The sequence below is a fragment of the Epinephelus moara genome, chromosome 13 (assembly GCF_006386435.1).
Source record: "Epinephelus moara isolate mb chromosome 13, YSFRI_EMoa_1.0, whole genome shotgun sequence".
NCBI classification, from domain to species: Eukaryota; Metazoa; Chordata; class Actinopteri; order Perciformes; family Serranidae; genus Epinephelus; species Epinephelus moara.
The window spans coordinates 20,492,519-20,515,994 of NC_065518.1; the positions used below are offsets into that span (position 1 = coordinate 20,492,519).

The 23,476-nt window shown below is 41.0% G+C and overlaps 1 protein-coding gene across 1 annotated transcript; it reads left to right on the forward strand.

The window, feature by feature from the left end:
- Positions 1-2,467: 2,467 nt before the first annotated feature.
- On the forward strand, positions 2,468-20,012 carry mmp25b (matrix metallopeptidase 25b). The gene is made up of 11 exons (XM_050060556.1): positions 2,468-2,568; positions 2,706-2,797; positions 7,999-8,131; positions 8,281-8,428; positions 12,159-12,463; positions 12,654-12,833; positions 13,473-13,557; positions 13,818-13,900; positions 16,994-17,146; positions 18,007-18,300; positions 19,338-20,012. Exons 2-11 carry the CDS (start codon positions 2,714-2,716, stop codon positions 19,583-19,585), a joined length of 1,713 nt encoding a protein of 570 aa, XP_049916513.1. The 5' UTR covers positions 2,468-2,568; positions 2,706-2,713; the 3' UTR covers positions 19,586-20,012.
- Positions 20,013-23,476: the final 3,464 nt, after the last annotated feature.

The window sequence follows — 23,476 nt, forward strand, 5'->3', positions numbered from 1 at the left end:
CCCATTTACATTCATTTAGAGCCCTGTTTAAAGGGCTTTACGCTCAAAATGTCAGTAAGATTACATTACTGTGTGTCGCTGAACGCTTTAAATGGCAACTTAACTATCTGTTGCACCAGAGGTGGGTGAGCCCATCTGACATATGGTGACTTTTGACTCATGGAGGCATCAGCAGGCCAAAAATAAGGAATAAAACAAAGCACACAACTGCGGTGATAGCAGAAGCCAAAAAACCCCAATGTGGGAGAGGATCTGAGAGACAGTGTGAGACAAACAGGTCTCAAGAGTCACAAGTGGAAGGCAGGATATTGTGGTTGCAGTGCATGATGGCTCAAATGTATCTGATGCAGGTGATTCACCAGACATGAAGCCATGTGATCTGGGGGAAGGACGGCAACAGATATGGGGAAACTCATTTTAATGGAAATGTATGGTCTATTGTTCTATTAAAATTGTTCTATTAAAACATTAGTTATTTTGTTAAGAATTACGAACTAGATAGCTGATGAGTAGGACATCAAACATTCCTAGTTACTTATCAGCTTACCTGCCAGTTGCTGTTTGGTAATTTGCACCATTAACGTTAACACAGTGTCAATCATAGACATATATACATAGACGCCGCATTGACTGCCGCTGCCTATCAGAGCCTACGTCCTCGCCGGCTGCCATCTTGGATGGGTCTCGCTTCGCCTCCACAGTGCATTCACTTCTATTGAGGAAGGAGCTGTATGCACAAGTAAAATAGAATAACTCACTGAATTTTCAACTGATTTTCACGCGATTTGGTTTGTTACAAACGGCACACATGTAGTTATGATACAGGATGCTTTCGTACATTAAAATGCGGGATTTCATGCTTTAATACTTTCTGCAGATAGCAACAGCATGTTATTTAGGTCACAACACAGTTCTTTTATTCAGTGAGTTATTCTATTTTACTTGTGCATACAGATCCTTCCTCAATAGAAGTGAATGCACTGTGGAGGCGAAGCGAGACCCATCCAAGATGGCGGCCGGCGAGGACGCGCTCAGGCACTCAATGCGGCGTCTATGTATATATGTCTATGGTATCAACTGGGTCCTGCAGTGTCACATGACGTGGTTCCGTTTCCTGTAGAGGGGCCCCTGTGGCAAAAACAATTTCAACATTTTAGTTTTTACTGAACTTACATTGTCACAACTCAGGAAAAGGGAGGATTAGACCCAAACACAGACAGTGCAGACATGGAGGATCAGTTCAGTGATTTCATACCACAGTAAATGTATCTTTAGGCTCACAGGCAGGCAGGTACAGGAATCATGAGGCAGGGAAGGGTTGAAACCAGGAAGGTAATCGAAACTGCAAACAAATCTGGGAATGAGCTGAAATGAGCCGCTTAGGGCTGATGGAGAGTGGGAACAGCTGAGCAGGTGGATGAGGGAGTCAGGTGATTGGAGCAGATGGAAATGCTGAGGGCATCTGGTGGAGAGGTAGAGAATGGCAATGAACAGGTTTGGGAAGGGGGAATTTGACTGGAGGAAAGCACAGAGAGGCAGAATGTGACACACATAGTGGTTTTGTGTTTCTTTAAATGATCACAAACCAACTTACACACAGAAATCCAGTATGGGAGTATACTGTTCTGTTTCTGGGTCTCAAATATAGTGAAGGTGTCATCTTGGAGGCAACACATTTTTGCCCCAGGTCTCTAAACAGATAAATTCAACCATACCAGACCAATTAACTGATCTAGCTAAATCCAGCATGAGGTTGTATTCTAGCTCTTTATGTAATCAGAAACATCCATACCTTCTGGAAAAGGGCTGCAGAGCATCTGGACCAAAACCCATTTGTCATTTATTAATTTACAACTGATTAATATCTACAAATGAAGTCTTTGTAGGTTACTATGAGAAGCCTGTAAGTAAACATACTCATTATGCGGGTTGGCCCATTTCAGAATAATTATTATTATTATTAATGTGTGTATTACTTCAGCATTGCAGCTGGTAAAGATGGAGCTTTTTATTCCATTGAATTTTATCCAAGGCATCAATAAAGTTTTATCTTTATCCATACATCGTTATTTATTTGTTGATTATATTTTGTTTTATTTATCTGACTCTGCAAAGTAATGCAAAGAAAATCTAAAGCATAAACACATGTACTGAAGTTAACATCGTGTCAACAATGTGCGTCATACAACTATGGCACTGGCAGGAAACCCAAAATGTGATGTCCACATATGAGGACGCAGGGTCTGAGGAGGATATGGCAGCATATTAGTGTATGTGAAGTGTAATCAAATTCAGTTTTAATGTGATACAGTTTAAAGACTGAAAGAGTAACTGATCATCCACATGTACCTGTAGCGACACGCGCCACTGCTCCCAATTGGATCCAACATCTGCATGATGCGCGCGGATTAAAAAAAAAAAAAAGCCACATGCAGCGACTCTCTGTGCTGTGAGTGAGTGTATGAGTGAGTGAGGGAAGGAGGGAGGAGGGCAGAGCCGGAGAGAGTCACTGATCGATCAGCCCAGCCTAGTCCCAAGAGAGTCTGAAGCTTCAGAGGAGAAACAACGGTGAGCTTTGTTTCACTTGCTCTTGTGTGATGGGATGCTTTGAGAGAAGCTGATGCAGTTAGAAACGAGAAATGTCTCTGATTTCCTCCAAATGTCGTGAAAATTATGGGGTGTTTTTTTTTTTTTTTTTTTTGCAGTGACCGGAATGGAGTGGGGTCTTCTGCTGTGGATGCTTCTCACCTTAGTGGGAAAGACATCAGCGGCGCCTGAGCAGTACAGCAGAGCAGTGGTGAGTAGTATTACAGAGAGAAAGAACATTATTTGTTGCCATCTAAAACTCTTAAATATGTGTGTGTGTGTGTGTGTGTGTGTGTGTGTGGTTGCCCTTCGATTACTGATTAATTATGTAAGCCTGTTGTGTGATTGAGTGTTGCCTGACATCATAACTGTCTAATTTTCTATGGGTAAAACATGTTTTTCTATATAACAGGCTTTTTTTGTCAGTGATGATGTGTTAGTCGAGAATATGTAAAACTTTATTGATTAGATTTTGACTTATGAAGCAAAGACACATTTAAACTCTTCTCATGTCAGTTTAATAACATATATTTATACACACAATGAGGAGAATTTCTCCCAACAATTAGCAGGTTTTAAAGGGGGGGAAATCACTTTGCATACTTGCCTGCATTAGTTATTTTGTTCAACTGTTAGTATCTGTGGGGCTTATCTTTGCATCAGGCTTACACAGTCTTCTCTGTGGTCGATATGAGCTGGGTGTCATATAGAACAAATGACAAGGAGGTGCACAGGAAGTGTCTATATGACTCATGAGGGTTATAAAAGACAAAAGAAAAGACACTGTTAATATTCTGTTGTGCTACTAGATCATTTTTCAACTTATTTTCTTCGGAAAAAGTAGGTTTGGAAGAAAAAATACAACCCTACATGGTTTGGTTTTTATTGTTTTGTTGTTGTTGTTGTTTTCCAGTGTACTAAATACTGTATTCAAATATTACAATATCCAAATTCAGTGATTATTGAGTGTTTTAAATCATGAAAGGCAACATAATGTGGAAATCTGTGAGCTTCCTATATCCAGTTCACTTAAACACTTCCTCAAAAACATAAATACTGCTTATTTTTGCACAATTTCGCATGAATGAACGTCAGTGTGTCCTATGTACGAGAAATAAGTTTCACTTCTCTTCACCATAAAGTCATCATGTTTGGTCTGCATCCTGCACGATGCTGCCGACGTCTGGGGCTCCAGCAAGGGTGCATGGAGTCAAACATCTTGTTTGAAATAAGGTGGTTTGACTGTTATGAAATAGTGTCAGACAAAAAAAGAAAAAAAGAAAAATTAAAATACCACAATTAGCTGGAAATGATCAAATACAATGTAAGGATTGAGTACTTGAGGTGGGTATTTTTTGCAGTGTAAAACCCACAGAGAGACAACTGTTGGCGAGTGAGGCAACACCTTTTCCTTTGAACTGCAACTACAGTGGAAGGGTGGAGGCGAAGCAGGAGGAAGTGCTGGTTTCACAATCAGCTTTAAGAAACAGATTTCGCTTGCTTTGACAGAGATACACGCTCAACAGTAAAATGCCACACCAGATTTACCAGCTCATTTCACCTGCATCCTCTATTCTTACTCTTCTTGCTCTGAATAGGACTTGCGGTTTGCAAACTGTCAATAGCACTCTGCGTTATCCCGTCAAGCAGCTCAGTCAACACAGACAGGATGATATAATATTAATGAGTAAAAAAGGCTGAGACACTGCGTTGCGAGGAACGTGCTCGGCCAGATCTGTAGTAACAAATATCCTCTGTGACATCAGCGTTTGCCCCTAATCTTGAAGTTGAGCCATGGCAGAGATGGATTTCAGTGATATTGTTGGGTCACTGAGGTTGGGAGCATGTCAATGGAGCATTAAAGGGACACTTCACCCAGCAAATTATTTTGTGAATCAATTAGTCATGCAGTGTTACCTCTATTCATGAAAAAAGTTTGTTTTTGTCGCAAAGATATTAACCTTTTTTACACAGAGATCCTGTAAGAAGACCGCTAGGAAGTCCCTTCATTACACCACCTTTGCTTTTTTTACACAAACCAAACAATAACTGTGGCATATGGGAAGCAATAACATGGCAGTAACAATCATTTACTGCCTCTGCTATATGGCAGCTGATCTTGTCCTCTGCTCAAATGGTAAAGAGCTCCTGGACCTCATTGTTTTCCCAATTTCTAAGCATTTTGACTGCTGTTCTTCTCTTTGAGTTAGCTGCTAACTGCTTTTCTAATCTCCTATGGGTCGCACACATAACATGTCGTCAAAACATCCCGTCTGTGGTCCTGTCCCTTTTGCATTGTTCTACCTCTGCAGCCAGCTTAAAGGCGAGACAACTCTGTCCTCCCGTTCACAATCATGCCTTTAAAAAAACAGCAGCGAGGGAGAATAACAGCGTGACGTCCAAGCCTTTAACAGGCAGTGTAAAAGTGGCTATTGATTTACTCATTGATTTGGTGTCACGTTTAACAACAGCAAAACTATATCAAAAGATAATCACTCACACAACTCATGCAGTATACTCTAAGTTTCATTTATCCATTCGTATGCTCAGTATTTCCCGAACACATGCATGTTCCTGAAAAATCTAAATATAGCATGTTTCATTTTCATTTCAGTTTCAACTAAAGGTTTTAGTGAAAATGCACGTATTTGGGAAGTACTGAGCATATGACTGGATAAATGAGACTTGGATTATACTGAACTTGTTGTGTGAGAGCTTGTGAACAGATGTTTGATTTAGTTTTGCTGGCATTAAACGTAGTCTCCAATCAGTCAATATATCGATATGTTCTCCGTTTTCCATGGAGGCATGTGAGAAAAATGTTTCCTTCACGAATTTAAGGCAACACAACATGACTAACTAATATACAAATAGGTCATGTTGTGGGTGAAGTATAACATTTAAAGCTACGATTGGTTACTTTTGTAAGAAAAAATAAAATTGGACCCGACCTCGTAAATGGTCTCCAGTTATTGGAGATGTGGTTCAAAGTATCAAAATGGCTACTAGAAATAATTAATAATTATTGAATAAAATTATTCAGAGTAAAGCTGCAGCTTCTGTTGTGATCATGCAGAGGTGAGAGATTGGGGGAAGGGCGTATCAGGTCCTCCTGCCTACGTCCTATCTCTGTCGAGGTTCAGGAGAATAAAAGCAATGAAGAGTATAAGCATCTCCCTAAGATGGCTTGGTGACATCAGGGGGTCACATGTCACTCAGTACGTTTACATGCCACTTGAGAAAATCAAATTATTGGCTTAGTCCGACTGAAACTAGACTTTTAGATGCATGTAAACAGCTTAGTCTGACTGAAATTTGACTATCTGTAGCTCGACTACACACCTAGATAATTTGATTGAAAATGGAACTATTGCTGTATGTATCCACGAAGAAGAAGGAGATGACGTAGTAGCAGTTCAGTACATAGCAGTGCAGTAACTCCCGGAAAAACAAACAAACAAAAACCATGGCGACAGAGAAGCAGAAGACGCACTTCTGGACGGACGGGCAAACTACATTCATGCTCCGACAGCTAAAGGAGCTAAACATCTTCATTCCTTGTTAGCTTCCTCTACGGGTCCACCGGAACTAGTTCAATACGCACCATATTAAAAAGGACTGTCAGACGTACTTGTTCAGAAATTCAATTTTCTCTTCTCCATGTATACTCAGACAAGACGAGAAGTCCGACTTGACTGATTAGCCAAGCTATGAGCTTAGCTCGACTACTCTGTGCATGTAAAAGTACTGACTGTGGAAGTAGTGCCCAAGCAAGTTTGAAAACTGGGTCCATGGGATGGACTATCACTGAGGTGTGACAATGATCCTGTGGAGATGAGTGCCAAATGGCCGTCCTTTGTTTGATGAACAAAGAACATGCAGTCTCGGTCAACATGTCAGATGGCCAGACCCAGAGGAAAAGCCTTCACATATCCAGTTTAGATCTGCACAAATGACAAATCATCTGTAGTCCACTGAATCCCAATAACAGCACTATATGAGACAAAAAAATCATACTCCTCTGCCTACTCTACTGCCTTGGAGTGCTTCTAATGGCCTACTATGTGTGAATGAAAACAACCAATCAGAGCTGAGGAGTCTCTAAAGCAGCTCTGCCCTACAAAGCCTAAGTGCAGTAACTACATTTTTGGTCAAAATTGAGTTATAAGTAAAAATGAACTCCTTGGTATCTGTTTTATCTTGTGACAAAGTTTCAGAGTTCAATTTTGCTTAGTTTTAGAGAAAAAATGGTATAAAATTTGCAGTAACTACAAAATCTGTCTCAAAACCAAGGCAGACCGCAGTAAGTGAAGTTACTGCGGTCTGCCTTGGGATTCTACGGCCAATTTTCGTGGGCTATCTATCCTCACGCGACTGCTTTGGAATTCTGACAGCCAGTTTCATCCTCTAAGCATCTAACTTCAGACAAGAAATCTGAGATGGCACTATCCAGGGGAAAGAAGATGGTGGAACTGGCGTTGAAAAGAAAATACCCAGAGTATCATACTTATGTAAAAACAAGGATAATGGAAATTATTAATGTGATTGTCATAAAGGCAACAAACAGTGGTGATGGTGAAAACGATGATGAAAATGAAAATGGTGATGCAAAGTTTAATTGATAGGAAAATTATTATCTAGATAGGGGTAAACAAGTAAAAAAGTGAAATTAAACGATGAAATTAAGAGTAAAATATGACATTACTTTATAATATTGTCCAGACTTAATTAAACATGATCCGTAAGAGTTGTTAAATACAATTATAGCAAAATCAATGTCAAAATAGGTTTTGTTCATTGAAAACACAATATAAAAACTGAAAGAAAACAACAACATTGTAGTTACTGCACTTGGCTTTTGTATTGCTATTAGAATCATTTAAGGAAATGCAAAGGCAGAGTGCAGTAACTACATTTTTGAGGTCAAAGGTTGAATCAGCAATCATGGTTTTTGGGCATAAAAATTATCCTATGAATACATGTATAATTAGTGTAATATCACTCCTATAGCTATAACCCATTTGGCTGGCTGGTTAAAAAACTTTAAAGCCATTTTTCTCAGTTTTACCCTCTGCATAGTTACTGCACTTAGGATTTGTAGGGCAGAGCTGTCAATCACTGCTTGTGAACTGCAGTCAAACTGTCAAACTGATGATTTGATTCTAGCAAATGTCATTAGACGCACTATGAGGAGGAGGGACATGATTTTTTTGTCTCATGTACTTCTTTCAGCAAATGTGACAAAAAGTTAATTTCTTAAAAGTTACCAACAGTAGCTTTAACAGAGAAGTAATTCACCACAAGAGGAAATTAATGTGTGTTTTTCTGGCCCTCCATCCTGTGCTGTGGTAATTGTTTTTTGAGAAACAACAGATTACCAAATGTCCTCTGGTTTCCCTTTTCTCCGTGCAGGATTGGTTGAGCAGGTATGGCTACCTTCCTCCCCCTGACCCCCGCACAAGTAAACTGCAGACCAAAGAGGGGATTGAGAAAGCCATCCGTGTCATGCAGAGATTCGGCGGGGTCCCGGAAACTGGGGAACTCGGTAACAACCTCTCCACTCTGATTCACTGGGACGATATATTATAGATATTTCTACATGTGAGGTTTCACATGTCCGGATTCACATGAGGTCTTGAACTTCCTGTAACCTGTAGTTTCACCATACACTTGTGTGATCAACTTCTCTTCCAGACAGCGAAACCCTCAAGCTCATGGCTACGCCGCGATGCTCCCTCCCTGATATTGTTGGGAGTGAGGACATGCTGAAGAGGAGGAGGAGGAGGAGGAAGAGATACGCCCTGTCAGGCCTTAAGTGGCATAAGACAGACCTCACATGGAGGTGTGTTTCCTGTCATTCCTGTCACACTGTGGCTTTATCTCATCCCTGTATGAATCATAGAGACGTGTGTGTCGCCCTCAGCTGCTTTAGGTTTCATTTAAGGTTTGGATGCCAAACAAGATTTGAATTATACCAATAGTATGTTTAGTTTTAAAGTCATCTATGTCGGGATTAAAGATACCATAATAGAAGAAGAAAGGGTTTTGAGGAAGTGTACAGTTTTTCCACACAAGCTTATCAGTAGCGTTTCAGCTTGTTTTGTGTCTCTGATTACAGTCTGAAGATCAGATCAAAACCTGTAAATCTGTGCGTTAGTCCAACCATCTTTCACACAAGCCCATAAAAACTGTTTGGAGCTATTGCTTCCACCATTGTGGCTGTGAGAAAGCTATATGTCCGCTGAACATTTGAGATTTCTTTAAATTACCACTACGAAAAATTAGAAAGATTACCTGCTGATCGCATACATGTTATAGGACAATGCAAACCAAGGCAAGTTTATTTGTATGGCACCTTTCAAGAACGAGGCAATTCAAAGTGCTCCACAGAGGCCCATAAAAGGCATTAGGAGAGAAGCATGAGGTAATATCAAATGACATATTTCAATATTCTTGTGGTTAAAAAGATCCATCAAATGACCAGATGTATTAGTCCATCTCTCAGTGCTGTCTAACTTCCCCATCCTGTTTATGTCGCTTAGTTCCAACTAAAGACCTAAAAAATTTTGGTCATGAAAGTATAGTTTCATTTTTAAGAAAGGCTTGCTTCGTTTCCAAAGCAGCTGGGCACTTTGGTTTTTACCAAATGTCACTCAAACTAGAGTAAATAGTGTATTTTTGGGGAGGGGCTATTTTCAGCTGCGGAATGATACAGAAATTATGCACAAAAGCAAAGCGGCAGTGATTGTGGGATTGATTCCAAATAAACTACAATGTGATGAAAAGTGCCTGTCACACTGTGCAGTTCAGTCACTGATGTGCTTTTAATAGATTTAATTTAAACAATGCAGCTCTGCAGCACAGACGAATGAGCTACAGTATCAGGTTTTCACTACATGGACAATAAATTGCTGACATAACAAGTGAATGGACTTTACCCCTTTATTGTAATTGGTAATGTAATCTATTGGATTACAAAAAACAAAACAAAAAACATTATCTGAATACTTTGATTTCTCAGAAATAAAAACACATAAATATTGCACCTTTTACAAAATTAAAAGAAAATGGATGCAGCCCCAAAAATTTGAGTTCCACAAAAGCAAACACAAATTCAAATACAAAGACTGCTGCTGCTGCTGCTTGAACCTCCCATCTTGACTAAACACCGCTGCTCAACGTGCTCTCATCTCCGGTTGTCCAACACCAACAGAATGTAACATGTGATCAATGCTGCGAAAAAGTCCTGGTTAGGTTTAGACAGCAAAACTTCTTGTTAAGTTTCCAAAAAAAAGATGTTTGGGGTTAAAACACATGCGTCACATGACATAAATAGATTACATGAGTAATGTTAATGTGGTGATGACCATTCATAAATTGCTTAACATTACATTAGGAAAAAAACAAAACCCACTGACTTGGGGCACCCAGTAGCTCAGTGGGTAGAGTGGGCGTCCCATGTACAGAGGCAATGTCATTGCTGCAGCGGCCGCAGGCTTGTTTCCAGGCCATGGCCTTTTGTTGCATGTCACTTCCCCTTTTACACTTAATCTGTCCTTTCCTTTCCAGTAAAAGCCAAAAAAATAATTGTTAAAAAATATTAATGATAATTAAAAACACACTGGACAGCCATCTGCGGACGGGAAAGTTTGGTTTCCTTGGACTCACCCACCTCCCCTCCTGCTGACCCCATGTGGACTTTCTTGCTCTCTACACATTGTCACCTGCTGTCAGTGTCAAGCATTGGGTTTACAGTGGTGCGTCTTAAAAAGACGCTAAGGGCTGCTGTAGGTGTCAATATCACACGCCGAGGGGAGTGACAAAGTGTTAGTATTTGATGCACTGGTAATGAGAACGGGCTGGTCTGCCACAAACTGGAGCACTTGTCAAAGAAACCCCGTATGTCAGACACAATTTTCATGAGTAAACTGAGATTGAGATAAACTGAGTTATGTTCCATATTTTAAACATTGTCATATCTTCTTACTATATAATAATGAAAACTGTCTGTCTGTCTGTGTGTTTGTTCCACGTTTTTCTCCTCACTGACTTGGTCAATCCATGTGAAATTTGGCACAGTGGTAGAGGGTCATGGGAGGATGCCAATGAAGCAATATTACATCAATTGGCCAAAGGGGGGCGCTATAGCAACCGATTGAAATGTCAAACTTTGAATGGGCATATCTCATGCCCCGTATGTCGTAGAGACATGAAACTTTGCACAGAGATGCCTCTCCTCATGAGGAACACATTTGCCTCAAGAACCCATAACTTCCGCTTATATAGATTTTCCGCCATTTTGAATTTTTTGAAAAACACTTCAAATGGATCTCTTCCTAGGAAGTTTGAGCGATCTGCATGAAACTGGGTGAACATAATCTAGGGACCAATATCTAAAGTTCCCTCTTGGCAAAAGTTGGAAAACTTACTAAAACTGAGCTTCTATAAGGCAATGAATATTGCGGAGGGCGTGGCTCATCACATAAAGGTGTATAACATCTCAAGGGTTTCACCCATCACCACGCAACTTTGTAGGCATATGACCACACATAATCTGAGGGGACCCCTCCATTATTGACCCCATCAAACAAAATGGAGGCGCTAGAGAGCTAATTTCTTATCTAGGCCTAACCGCCATGTCGATTTTTACTAAACTTAGTAGATATGTAGAACAGGACGCCTCAAAGTGACTGGAGAAATTTAACTCTAATTGGCAACTGGGTGGCGCTATAACAACAGAAAAATGCTTAAAAATGGCTAAAATGCGACCGATCGCTATGGCTCCCCCTGTGGCCCAATGTTTGTTTGTTTTTTCTTATTTTTGGTATGACTAAGTCATGGTATGGTATGCTGTACTCAGTGGGTATGGACTAGTTTTTAAGATTATCAAGTAACCCTTGCCATTTTAAATTGAATCTAATTACACTTTTTTTTTTAAAAATGTATCTGGGTTGATTATAGTAACTTAATTTTTTGTAATCTTATCATGTAATCCCGATTTTCAGAGTCAGATTCAGATTCAGACAACTATATTAATCCCACCAGGGGTAATTTGTTTGAATAGCTCGCCTTGCACGCATACAGTAACGTAACATACAGTAACATGTAGATGAGTAATAAATAAAAATCAGAAAACATGCCAAGGAGTTCAGTGGAATAAAGGAATCTATAAATAATAAACATGTAATCCATTGCTAACCAACCATGCTTGTTGATCATTAGCTGACAATAAGAAAAATGCAGATCATTGCCAGACATAAACTTTGAATTAAGCAGACAGAATAGTGAGATTCTTGAAAAACAAAACATCTTTTTAAAAGTATAATATGTAGGATTGTAGGTTACTGTATATAAGCACGTTCACCAGTGAAAGGGACAGTAAAAGCCAACCCCAGATTCTGGCCCTGAAAATTTTAACTCATGAACTGTGGAAAATGTAGTTTTTATTAAAATGATATATAGAATTTAAAACAAAACACTAAAAGGGTATCAAAGAGTACACACAATACACAGTGAACAGATTTAGAGGATTTAAACATAACAGTTAATACAGAATCTCTCCTTGTCTGCAGTGTCCACAGCTACCCATCGCCCTCCACCTCACCCGGCATGTCGAACGATCTGGTGGACAACATCCTGACTCACGCCTTCAAAGCCTGGAGTGACGCGGCCCCCTTGACTTTCCGTCGGCAAAGGATTGACAGCAGGGGGGCGGAAGCTGGAGGGGACATCAGAGTGACTTTTGCCCGCTTGCTTCATGACGATGGGTACCCTTTTGACGGGCAGGGTGGCACCCTGGCCCACGCCTTCTTCCCCGGCAGGGAAGAAGTGGCGGGTGACACACACTTTGATGATCACGAGATCTGGAGCTACGGAGGTAGGCTACTTACTGATTGATGATGGATAGATTTGTGATGGCTGGAGGATGTGTCTGTCTACTGACACACAAACCGTAATGAAAAAATGATCCTCAGTAATTGAAAAAAGGAGCAAAAGACTACTTAGACGGTAACATCAAATCACAGTTGTTTATGTGCTCCAGTAACACTTTCCTCACACCTCCTCAGGTCACAGCAGCAGCACAGACTTGTTCACAGTCGCAGTGCACGAGTTTGGCCACGCGCTGGGTCTGTCCCATTCCTCCACTGATCCGTCCATCATGAGACCGTATTACCAGGGTCCTGTGGGAGACATTGCCAACTATCAGCTGGATCTGGACGACAAGCTGGCCATCCAGCAGCTTTATGGTCAGTAACCAGAGTATCAGTCTATGATATTCACTGAATCACACTTACAGCATGTGTGGTGTTTTTCTGATATGAAATCATCATCACAGTTTAAAGATGAACCCTGAGGGATCAGTAAGTCCCTGTGTATTGCTTGGAAAGGCTTACAGTATATTTTCCCAGTTGTACAAGATGTTGCAGTCCTCTAACTGCTTTAGGTCAGGGTTTTATTTCAGCTAATGAAACTGACACAGAAGTAAACCCACAAGGAACACATGAAAGAGGAAGGAGGCAAAAGTTATAGCTGACCTTGTTGAACCCATACACAGGTGACTGGGTGCTAGATTGACCCAGCTCTTGGTACCATGATTGACCTAAATTTACCTAGTTGTTTATAATCATGCTGCGGCGATGATACTATACTTTGGCGTTACCTCTGATGAAATCATTTATTAGCGAGGTAATGGTGCATGTAAAGGTGCACGTACACAGAGGGGATTTCAACCATTTCCTTCCTTGTGTTTCACAAAAAGCATTCGCGTCCTGTGTGTAAAACTCCCCTGGCTACTGAGAAGAACGTGGGTTGCATGCACATTTTTTTCAATGCTGTCATCAGCTTTCACCGCTTTAACATTGGCTGCTGTCACCATTCTGTTATAGGTGTGAAGGACGGCGGACCACCAGGAGGTGTTGATCCTGACGTCCCACGCCTGCCCAGCCCACCTCCACCTAGACCAACACAGCCGTGAGTAGAGCCAGATTAGACAATGAAAACCACTGTACATCCATCCAGACAATAAGCACTTAACATTTACAAACTATGAATATCCTCTCCATGCAGTCAGTTTACTCATGAGTGATGATGAGTAATTTTAGATCAGTGGATGCAGATAAAAGCCTTCTGATCGATCCTCACTGTGACAGTGTTTGGTCTTGTTGCACCCTCTAGTGAATTTTTTGTCAAACTGCATCCTGTAAAATATAATGTGACTTGTTCTGTCCCAGCTCTGACCCCTCATCCCACGAGCGCTGCAAAGGGGGCTTTGACGCAGTGGCAAACATCAGGGGAGAGGTCTTCTTTTTCAAAGGTAAGAAGAAAACATCACAAATGCACAACACAAACAATATCACAAAATCTCCCAAAAGTATGTCTACATTTATATATATGGATTACTGAACAGGCCTACCGGGCACAGGGCCAGGGCCCCCCCAAACCCTCATCTGTAAAATGTAATTTAAATGAACACATACCAATCATGAAAAGATACACAAAGACCACAAAAAGATGCAAAGCAACTGCAAAGAGACACAAACAAAACTACAAAAGTGGCAAAACAAACACAAAGAGACACAAAATGACCAGAAAAAACACACAAAACAACCTCAAAGAGTTACATTACCTCGAAGAGATACAACATTACCTCCAAAAGACACAAAGTGATCTCAAAGACTTACAAAATTACTCCAAAGTGACACAAAATGATTATAAGGAGACACAAAATAACCACATAATGGTCAAAACAAACACAAAGAGATACCTAATGTCTGCAAAGAGACATAAAAATGGCCAGAAGACACAAAATTACCCCAAAGAGACACAAAATTACATCAAAGAGACACATAATGCCTAGAAAGAGACACAAAACAACTAGAAAAGACAAAACTGACCTCAAAGAGACACAATACAACTATAAAAAGGGGAAAAATCAAGCACAAAGAAACACAAAACTACCAGAAAAGAAACAAAATGACCTCAAAGTGACATAAAACGCTTACAATTTTTACAAAAAAAATACAAAAACAGGCAAAACAAACACAAAGTGACACAAAATGACCTTAAAAGACACAATTATTTCTAAAGCACTATTCGGACGGGATTAGTTTTACATGGGCACGTGGGGTAATGTCACTTTACCACAGGACGTCAGTAATATTAATGGCCGATTCACACGGGATAAGAAATATCAGTAAAACTACCACAAGTGGGAGGGGTAAATCCATTCACGCACCGCCGTCCCCTCCTGCCGTCATGTGTGTATGATAGGACTGTCAAAAGCACCATGAAATTGAGTTCGAATATTTTCGAATTAATTTAGTAGAGTTCGAATAATATTAGAATTTATTATTATTATTTATTTATTTTACAAAACAAAAACACAAAAAATAAGATGCTTATTGCTGGCGCAATATGAACGTGACACTCTGATGAAAACACCCGTTCTGACCTCACTATAGTGCCAGGTATGACCGACTTCTGCCTCGCTGTCTGAGCAATGTTTGGATACTTCAGTTCGTAGTTTTCCATCACAAGAGTGGATCCTGGCCGGCTCGTAGTGGTGTCTCATTCTGGTAACGTTTCATCTCTTCTTCAAAAAGGGTTAGCAGGGGGGCAGCAGGTGCAACACTCTCCCTGTATGTCACACATTGCGGACAGCGCAGTGGGTGGTGTTGGCGCAGCGGGCTCCTCCGTCGGCGCCTCTCCCTCCCGCTGCGTCCCGAATGGGATTCGCCGTGATATACAACATTACTGATAGTATTAATTAATTATTAATGATATTCGAATTATCAAATTTAGGTTCGAACTTATAAAAAAATATATATATATATTCGTATATATTTCTAACTTCGATTTTTTTTTTGACAGCCCTAACACACATATTTACTGCTGGTCTATTCGCACAGGATTAGTATTACCTGAGGTAATTGTCCGGGACCCTTTTACAGAAGGTGAAAGTCGCGGTAATCTTTACTGACATCGTGCGGTAATGATTACTGACATGGTACATTCGGACGGGACTAAAATCTCTGGTAATTATTACTTTACCCCACGTCCCTATATAAAACTAATCCCGTCCGAATAGGGCTTAAGAGACATAAAATTACCTCAAAGAGACAAACTGACTAAGGACACCAAATAACTAACAGGGGCAAAATAACCAAAGAGAAACACAAAATGACCACTAAGAGACACAAAGCAACCAGAAAAGACACACAAATTACCTCAAAAAGAAACAGAATTATCCCAAAGGGACACAAAATGACCTCAGTGACTCAAAACAATTAGAGTGACACAAACAAAAACTACAAAAGAGGCAAAACAAACACAAAGAGATGCATAATGACTCCAAAGAGACACCAAACAACCAGAGAAGACACAAATTTACCTAAAAGAGAAACAAAATTACTACAAAGAGACACAAACAAAACTACAAAAGGGGCAACACAAAGAGACATAACATGACTAGAAAAGACACAAAATCACCTCAAAGAGATGGCCATTGACTATAAAGAGACACAAAATAACCACTTAAGGGGCAAAACAAACACAACGGGACACATAATGATTACAGAGACACAGAAGGACCAGAGAGGACACAAAATAACTACAAAAAAGGGTAAATCAATCAAAGAGAAACACAAATTGACTACAAAGAGACATAAAGCCACCTGAGAAGACACAAAATTACCCTTAAAAAATACCAAATTATCTCAATGAGACACAAAATAACCACAAAAAATAGGCAAAATAAACACAAAGAGACAATGACTGCAAAGAGACATCAAAACAACCAGAGAAGACACAAAATGACCTCAGAGACACAGCCTATGTCAAAGAGACACAAACAACACTACAAAAGGGGCAAAACAAACAAAGATACACGAAACAACCAGAAAAGACACAAAACAACCTCAAAAAGACACAAAGTTACCCCAAAGACATACAAAACAATTGGAATGACACAAGCAACTACAAAAGGAGGCAAAACAAATACAAAGAGATGCATAATGACTCCAAAAGGAAACCAAACGACCAGAGAGGACACAAAATGACCCCAAAGAGACACAAGCAAAACTACAAAGGACACAAGATAACTACAAAAAGGGGCAAAACAACCAAAGGGAAACACAAAATGACTACAAAGAGACACAAAACAACCAGAAAAGACACAAAAATCACCCCAAAGAGACACAAAACAGCCACAAGACACAAAATAAGTACAAAAAGGGGCAAAACAAACACAAAAAGACACATGATGACTTTGAAGAGACACAAAATGACTGCACCAATAAATAAAAAAGAGGGCCAAATCACCACATCTACATTGTTCATGTAACAAAAAGATATCAGAATCCATATGTCAGAATATACAGTGACACATCATCTCTTTTTTCTCGTACAGGTGCACACTTCTGGAGAACTAAGAGAGACGGGGAGTTGATTTCACTCAATCCGGCTCAGATTAAAAACTTCTGGATCGGCCTCCCACCAGGAACAAACAAGATCGACGCCGTGTACGAGAGGAAGAGCGACAGCAGCATCATCTTCTTTATTGGTGAGAAACATATTCTTTCACCCACGTGTGGCTTTGCTGAATCTAATTTTGGAAATGTCACATTTGAGTCAGGGTTGAAGGTGTGAATGTGGTTTGTTTTTCCCACACATCTTAGATGTTATTTTTAAGGTGGTGGTGTTAAGGTTTTCAGTTCAGAGGAGGACACAAATGCAGGTTCAACAGGCAGGTATGCAACCAAAGGCGAGCTTTAATGTAGCTGTTCAAGGATTTCCAAAAAGGCAGGTGACTCAAAATCCAACAGGGAGCAGAAACAAAAATCCAAACTAAAAAAACAACCAGGAAAAGACACAATGACCAGGGATGGATGTAGGCCGAAAGCAGGATGACGATCTCAGAAGGTATGCAGACGGACTGACCAAGGACAAAGGGAAACACACAGGTATATATACACAGAAGACTAATCACAAGGACGAGACACAGCTGGAGAACAGGCAAGGATTAATGAGACAGGTGTGGCAGAAAACAGGCGGGAAAACACACGAAGACAGGAAGTAAAACAACACGGAACAAGGAACACAAACAGAAAAACTCAGAGACAAAGTCCACAAGATAACAGAATGTGAAGCCAAAACCCAGGATCATGACAGGTGGTTTTGAGGAAGTCAGCTTAGGGCAGGAAATAAAGTTATGTATGTAGTCAGAGGTTTTTTCTAAAGTTAGGTTGCCTGATTAACAAATCGAACAAATAAAAACCTGGTATTCATTAATCATGTTGATCCAGTGACCCATCCACTGTACATGATCCTTTTACAGACATTTCTAAACATTGCAAACTTCTTTTTGGCTCCAGTTTGGACGAATGAATTCTTAATTCTCTCACTTCCCCCCCATCTGTCCAGGACCTCAGTACTGGGTCTTCAAGGACACGGTGGCCATGAGCGGCTACCCTCGGCCCCTCTCTGAATGGGGCATGAGGACAAAGAGCGGGGCGCTGGTGGACAGGGTGGACGCAGCCTTCGTCTGGGCCCACAACGGCAAGACCTACCTGTTCAGCGGCGGGGAGTTTTGGAGGTTTGACGAAAGCCGTAAGGGTGAACAGGTGATCAGACAGCCGGATCAGGGCTACCCGCGAGACAACAGCCTCTGGGGAGGAGTGCCCTCCGACATGGATGACATCATCAGCTGGGGAGAAGGTACCCTTGTGTTCAGAGTAGGGTTGGCTATTGTTTTAGAAAAAATGATACCAGCACCCTTACTGTGATACCGATACCAATAGAATACTTCTTTTCATACCTTGTCTATGGAAGCCGAGAGTGGCCGTCCTACCACTTAAATTTTCTATGCTGTTTCAAGACAATAAGTTGATTTATTTGTTTATCTCAAGAAAAGGAACCACTGAGTCATGACTTCCATAACCATCACCATTTGATGTGATCAATGATATGGATACTCCTTGATCTGACATTTTCAGCTTAAACCGGTTGCTACAATTGACCTTTCGCTAAGCCGATGACCCGACAAGCTGTCGGAGTAAGACATTAAAAAAGTTCTTGGCTTCCGTAGTTACCCATCGTGTGAATGGAAGCAGTCAGTTGCTTAAGATGCCACTAGATGCCACAGCTGAACTGCACACCATGCTTGACTTCACCACGCTACAGAGCATATGGGTTGTAGCTGCTGGGGTACTGGGCCAATCATATGTGGCATTAAATTGAAGAACCCAATAATTGGCCTGAAGCGAAACAGCACCAGTAGTCTTTTGTTTTCTAGATCTGGATACAAAAAGGACTACATAAAGGTATTGTTTGACTTGACAGGGTTCAATACTTCCCAGCACTTCAAAAGTACCTGTACACAGCCTGAGTTCAGAGGCATAAATATGTGATGCGTTTCTGACATACATGCTGGCTATATAAACAAAACCATAGAGATGGTTGTTTAAGGGTGATGACATTTTGGTATGGATGGTATGAGACGCCAAGATAAATAAGTGACCCTGTAGATTTTTTGTTTCACTGGCAGCGGTATGTAGCAATGTGTTTTTACATGTGGCTTCCTGTTTGTATACACAGACAGCGTGACTTTTAGCTTCACACATCTCTGGGTGGCAGAAATATATCAACAAATGTTGCAACAAAGGCAGTGAGCTCTTCGGGTTACCAGGCTGTTTTATACATTGTGTGATAAGGGGAAAATGAATGAGAGTCACACTGCTGCTGCTTCTCTTTAGGAGATGCCTACTTCTTCAAGGACAACCATTACTGGGTGCTGAAGAACGGAGGCCTGAACCAAGAAGTCGTCACTCCGAAATCCATCGCCGTAGACTGGCTCAGATGTCCAGCTCCGCCTGCAACCTCCGCTCCTCAACACCCAGGGAGGTGCAACTGTGACTTGAAGGGATCAGCTTCGTTTGTAAGGAGCAACTGGCTCCTCCTGATCTCTGTTTTATTGGTCATTCAGGAATTTATTAGAAAATAGACACCTGAGTATCCAGCAGTGGCTGCAGGCTGCTTTTTACCACTTCCCTTATTCTAATGGAGGGTTAAAGAGGCTCCTCAAATCACCACACACTCACAGTACATTACAACCCACAAGCTGGTTTCAAATTACATACTACTGTCATAAAAATGTTAATATCTGCCTTTTACTTTAGCATAAGGCCCATGTTACTGTAAATACCTTGCCTTATCAGAGCATATTGCTGACCTGTGAAAACAGTTTATTTTGTGTCTGTCATCCTGCCATATAATTTCAACCCCTTCCTGTTTAGAGAGTAATGGATCATGTGGAGCCTGTATTAGAGAATGCCTGGAAATCTGACACTGAAATGCAGCACACGGGCTACTCCCTCATAATGAGGTCTTACGCAACCACCTTTTGTTTGGACAGTAAACAGTCAACTCAACCATACTGAAGTGCAACATTTTTTGAAATTCAGAGCAGATTTGTGCACATGCATTTACACAGTGCAAACAGAAATCGGGCAAATTGAATGTGCAGATTGCAATGCGGTTTGTCGTCGCCCCATTTTTGTGTTTTCGAGTTTGATTTTGTACATGTGAATGATTTTTGCTCACAGACTTTGGAATGATCAAGAGGAGAAATTACCTTTTTGTTGACATTACGCTTATATTATTATGCTCACTGACAGTATTAACGCAACAGTTCTGCAAACAGAGATGTGGACTCAGGGAGGTTGAAAGCAACCAATTGTTTACTTGGCAAAAGTTCACAGCAGAGTTTACCAACTGGTACTCAAGCAGTTGGGGCAAACAAAGTGGCCCCACCTATTGAAAATAACTGGAGGCTGATAATAACTGTATTTAAGAGGCTGTGGCGTGCTCATTTTTTAAGCTAGCACAAAGGTGGCATCGTGTGAAACACTGGTACCAGCCATGTTGACATAGCTTTTAGGGGACGGGGCTAAATTATGCTCTCAAAACAGGCAACATTTTGGCGAGGGCACAACGGACATGGCCATTTTCAAAAGGCTCCCTTGAATTCTCATTTCAGGATATCTGAATGAAGATTGGTTCTGTGGCTACCCAAGAGTCTCCCTTAAACTTGAGGAGGCTTGTTCCCAGGAAATGTTTTGTTCCTTGCAATCAGTGTACTCCTTCAAACAAAAGCTTTATATTTGAGGACAAAGGGACAACCAGCCTATTTGAAAAGCAATTAATCACCTAACATGTGTACACAATTACATAACAAATCAAAACAGGATTGTTGAGGAATTCAGAGTGTTAACTGTATTAGTCTATGCACATCACACAGTTATCAGTATGGGATTCCTTATTGCTCCTTATTAACATAGTTTTGACTATATACTTCAACAGCATTAATAATTCCCAAATTTTAGTTATGGCTTTTGGTTTTCGTGCACCACCCCATCGTTTTTAATTGTCCTATCTGGCCACCCCTATGACAGATTTCTTGGGGCACCACTGGCAAGGGGCGAACAGGTTTCTGGGATGGGAATGGGACTGCTTTTTCATATTGTAGTTATTTTACAATGATTTAACTATCATGCAATCCCAAAAACGTTGGGATGCTGTGTAAAATGTACATAGAAACAGAAGGCAATGCTTTGCAAATCCTTTTCAACGTATATCAAATTGAATAAAGTACAAAAACGAGATATTTCATGTTCAAACTTTTTGTAAAATATACACTTATTCTGAGTTTGATGTCACATTTCAAATAGTTTTTTGGAAACCATGGACATCATGTTCTCTGGGCTAAAGGGGAAAAGAGATATCTATGTTGTAACCAGCTCAAAGTTCACAGTCAGCATCCGTGATGGTATGGAGGTATGCTCGTGCCTATGGCATCATGGGTCACCTGCATATCTGTGAAGGCATCATGCATACTGAAAGTACATACAGGTTTTAGAGCATCCAGATGACGTCTTTTTCAGCGACGTCCCTGTTTATTCCAGCAAGACAGGACATTCTGCACGTATTACGACAGCGTGGCTTCGCAGTAAAGAATGTGGGTACCAGACTGGCCTGCCTGCAGTGCACACCTGTCTCCCACTGAAAATGTGTGGTGCAATATGAAGCACAAATACGACAGCAGAGACTGTGGACTGTTGAGCAAGTGAAGCCGTATATCAAGCACAAACGGGAAAGAATTTCACTTTAAAAACTTCAACATTTATCGTCCTCAGGTCCCAAACGCTTACTGAGTGTTGTTAAAATGAAAGGTGATGTCACACACGCTGCTGTCACAACTTTTTTTTTTAAATGTGTTGCAGGCATCAAATTCAGAATGATTGTTTATTTACAGAAAAACAATAAAGTTTATCAGTTTGAACATTAAATATCTTGTCTTGAAAAATGATTTTATTCTTGTATTTGATTATTTAAATTCGCTGTCACTGTGATCCATTGAGGTGGAGCTGAACTCTGCAGATGTAATGCAGTAAACTCTGAGCCTAATCCCGATCTCTGAGTTGACTGAGCCTGAGCTGGGACACTCTGGGTTCATCCCAATATCCCTCCTCGACTCCTATATCCTCGATCACTTGACCCGGAAATCGATTGAGACTCGCCATCTTGTAGGATGTCTCAATATGTTAAATGCACTCAGAGGAGTCGAGGAGAGAGGAGGCTTTCAGCAGGGAGGGAAGCGGGGATGCACAAGTCTTCGCAGAAGTCTTTAAAAAACCGACACACACCCCTAATTGGATATCAGTTATTGATTACACAGCTGATCGGACTGATCTGATACATCCCAACATCACTGGAGTTTTATACAGAGTGAAGACAGATAAGAGAAACTCAAATGTATCACTGCCACGTTTCTTAGAAAGATGTTTCTCTTCACGACCTGTTATTTCCCTCATCAACTTTAATTATGAGTACAATGAAAGTCAGAGAGCCGGTCTGTCAGCAAGAAACACTTCAACATCACTGACCGTCGTTTTCATTCAGTCACTTTGACCTATTAAATTATTTCCAGTGTTCAATAACACCGTGATCATTCTCTGGGTTATTCAATGATGAACTCACAATCAGAGTATCAATAAATACACATGCAAATAATGCCACACCACAAAAACTGCTCAGGAACGGCCAGAGGAACATGACAAAGAGCTCAAGGCGTCAACCTGGCCTCCAAATCTTCCACACACCAATATAACTGAGCATCTTGGGACATGCTGGTAACCCACCTCACAACCCACGGGTCTCAAATGATCTGCAGCCAACGCTCGGTGCCAGACACCACAGGACACCTTCCAGAGGTCCTGTGTCCATGCCTTGACATGTCAGAGACAGGTCCGATACAGGGAGGCCCCATAGTGGATCTGGGGTACCTCTAGGGTACCAGCACGTCACATGAATACTCGATCAGATTGGGATCAGGGGAAATTGGAGGCCAGGTTGATGCGTTGAGTTCTCTGTCACATTCTTCGGGCCACTACTGACCAGTTATTGCAGTGAGGCACTGCTCTGCATGGGCTACAATGTGTTATATTTGATATATGTGTATGGAACAGATCGTCATCTTTCATATACACACTCATCCAGGAATGATAACATGTCCAAACCGGGTCTAATCACCATCTCTTTACACAACAGTCTCTGAATCATTTGTACCCCAGTGTCCAAGACTCTATTCACAAAAGGACACATGGTGTTTCTCCTTCCTGCTACACGCCAAGGCTATTCAAGAGAAGGCTGAGACACGGGGTCAAACATGGGGGGATTGCACATGCGCAGTTTAACTTGAGCTGCAATGCTGGAGGGTGACAGTAGGGGCGCTAGATAAAAAGCGCAGGATCCGCTCAGGCGATCAAGGAGTGCGCTTGGTGTGGTCTGCTTGGACTTTTGGACGGCGGCTGCCTGAAGTTGTCGGAATTGCATC

What these genes read in the sequence shown, in the direction of transcription:
- mmp25b (XM_050060556.1), top strand. Translation starts at nt 2,714, where the DNA reads ATGGAGTGGGGTCTTCTGCTGTGGATGCTTCTCACCTTAGTGGGAAAG. An exon ending in AGCAGTACAGCAGAGCAGTG is followed by an intron (nt 2,798 to 7,998) that starts GTGAGTAGTATT and finishes TTCTCCGTGCAG; the next exon opens with GATTGGTTGAGCAGGTATGG. An exon ending in CCACCTAGACCAACACAGCC is followed by an intron (nt 13,558 to 13,817) that starts GTGAGTAGAGCC and finishes GTTCTGTCCCAG; the next exon opens with CTCTGACCCCTCATCCCACG.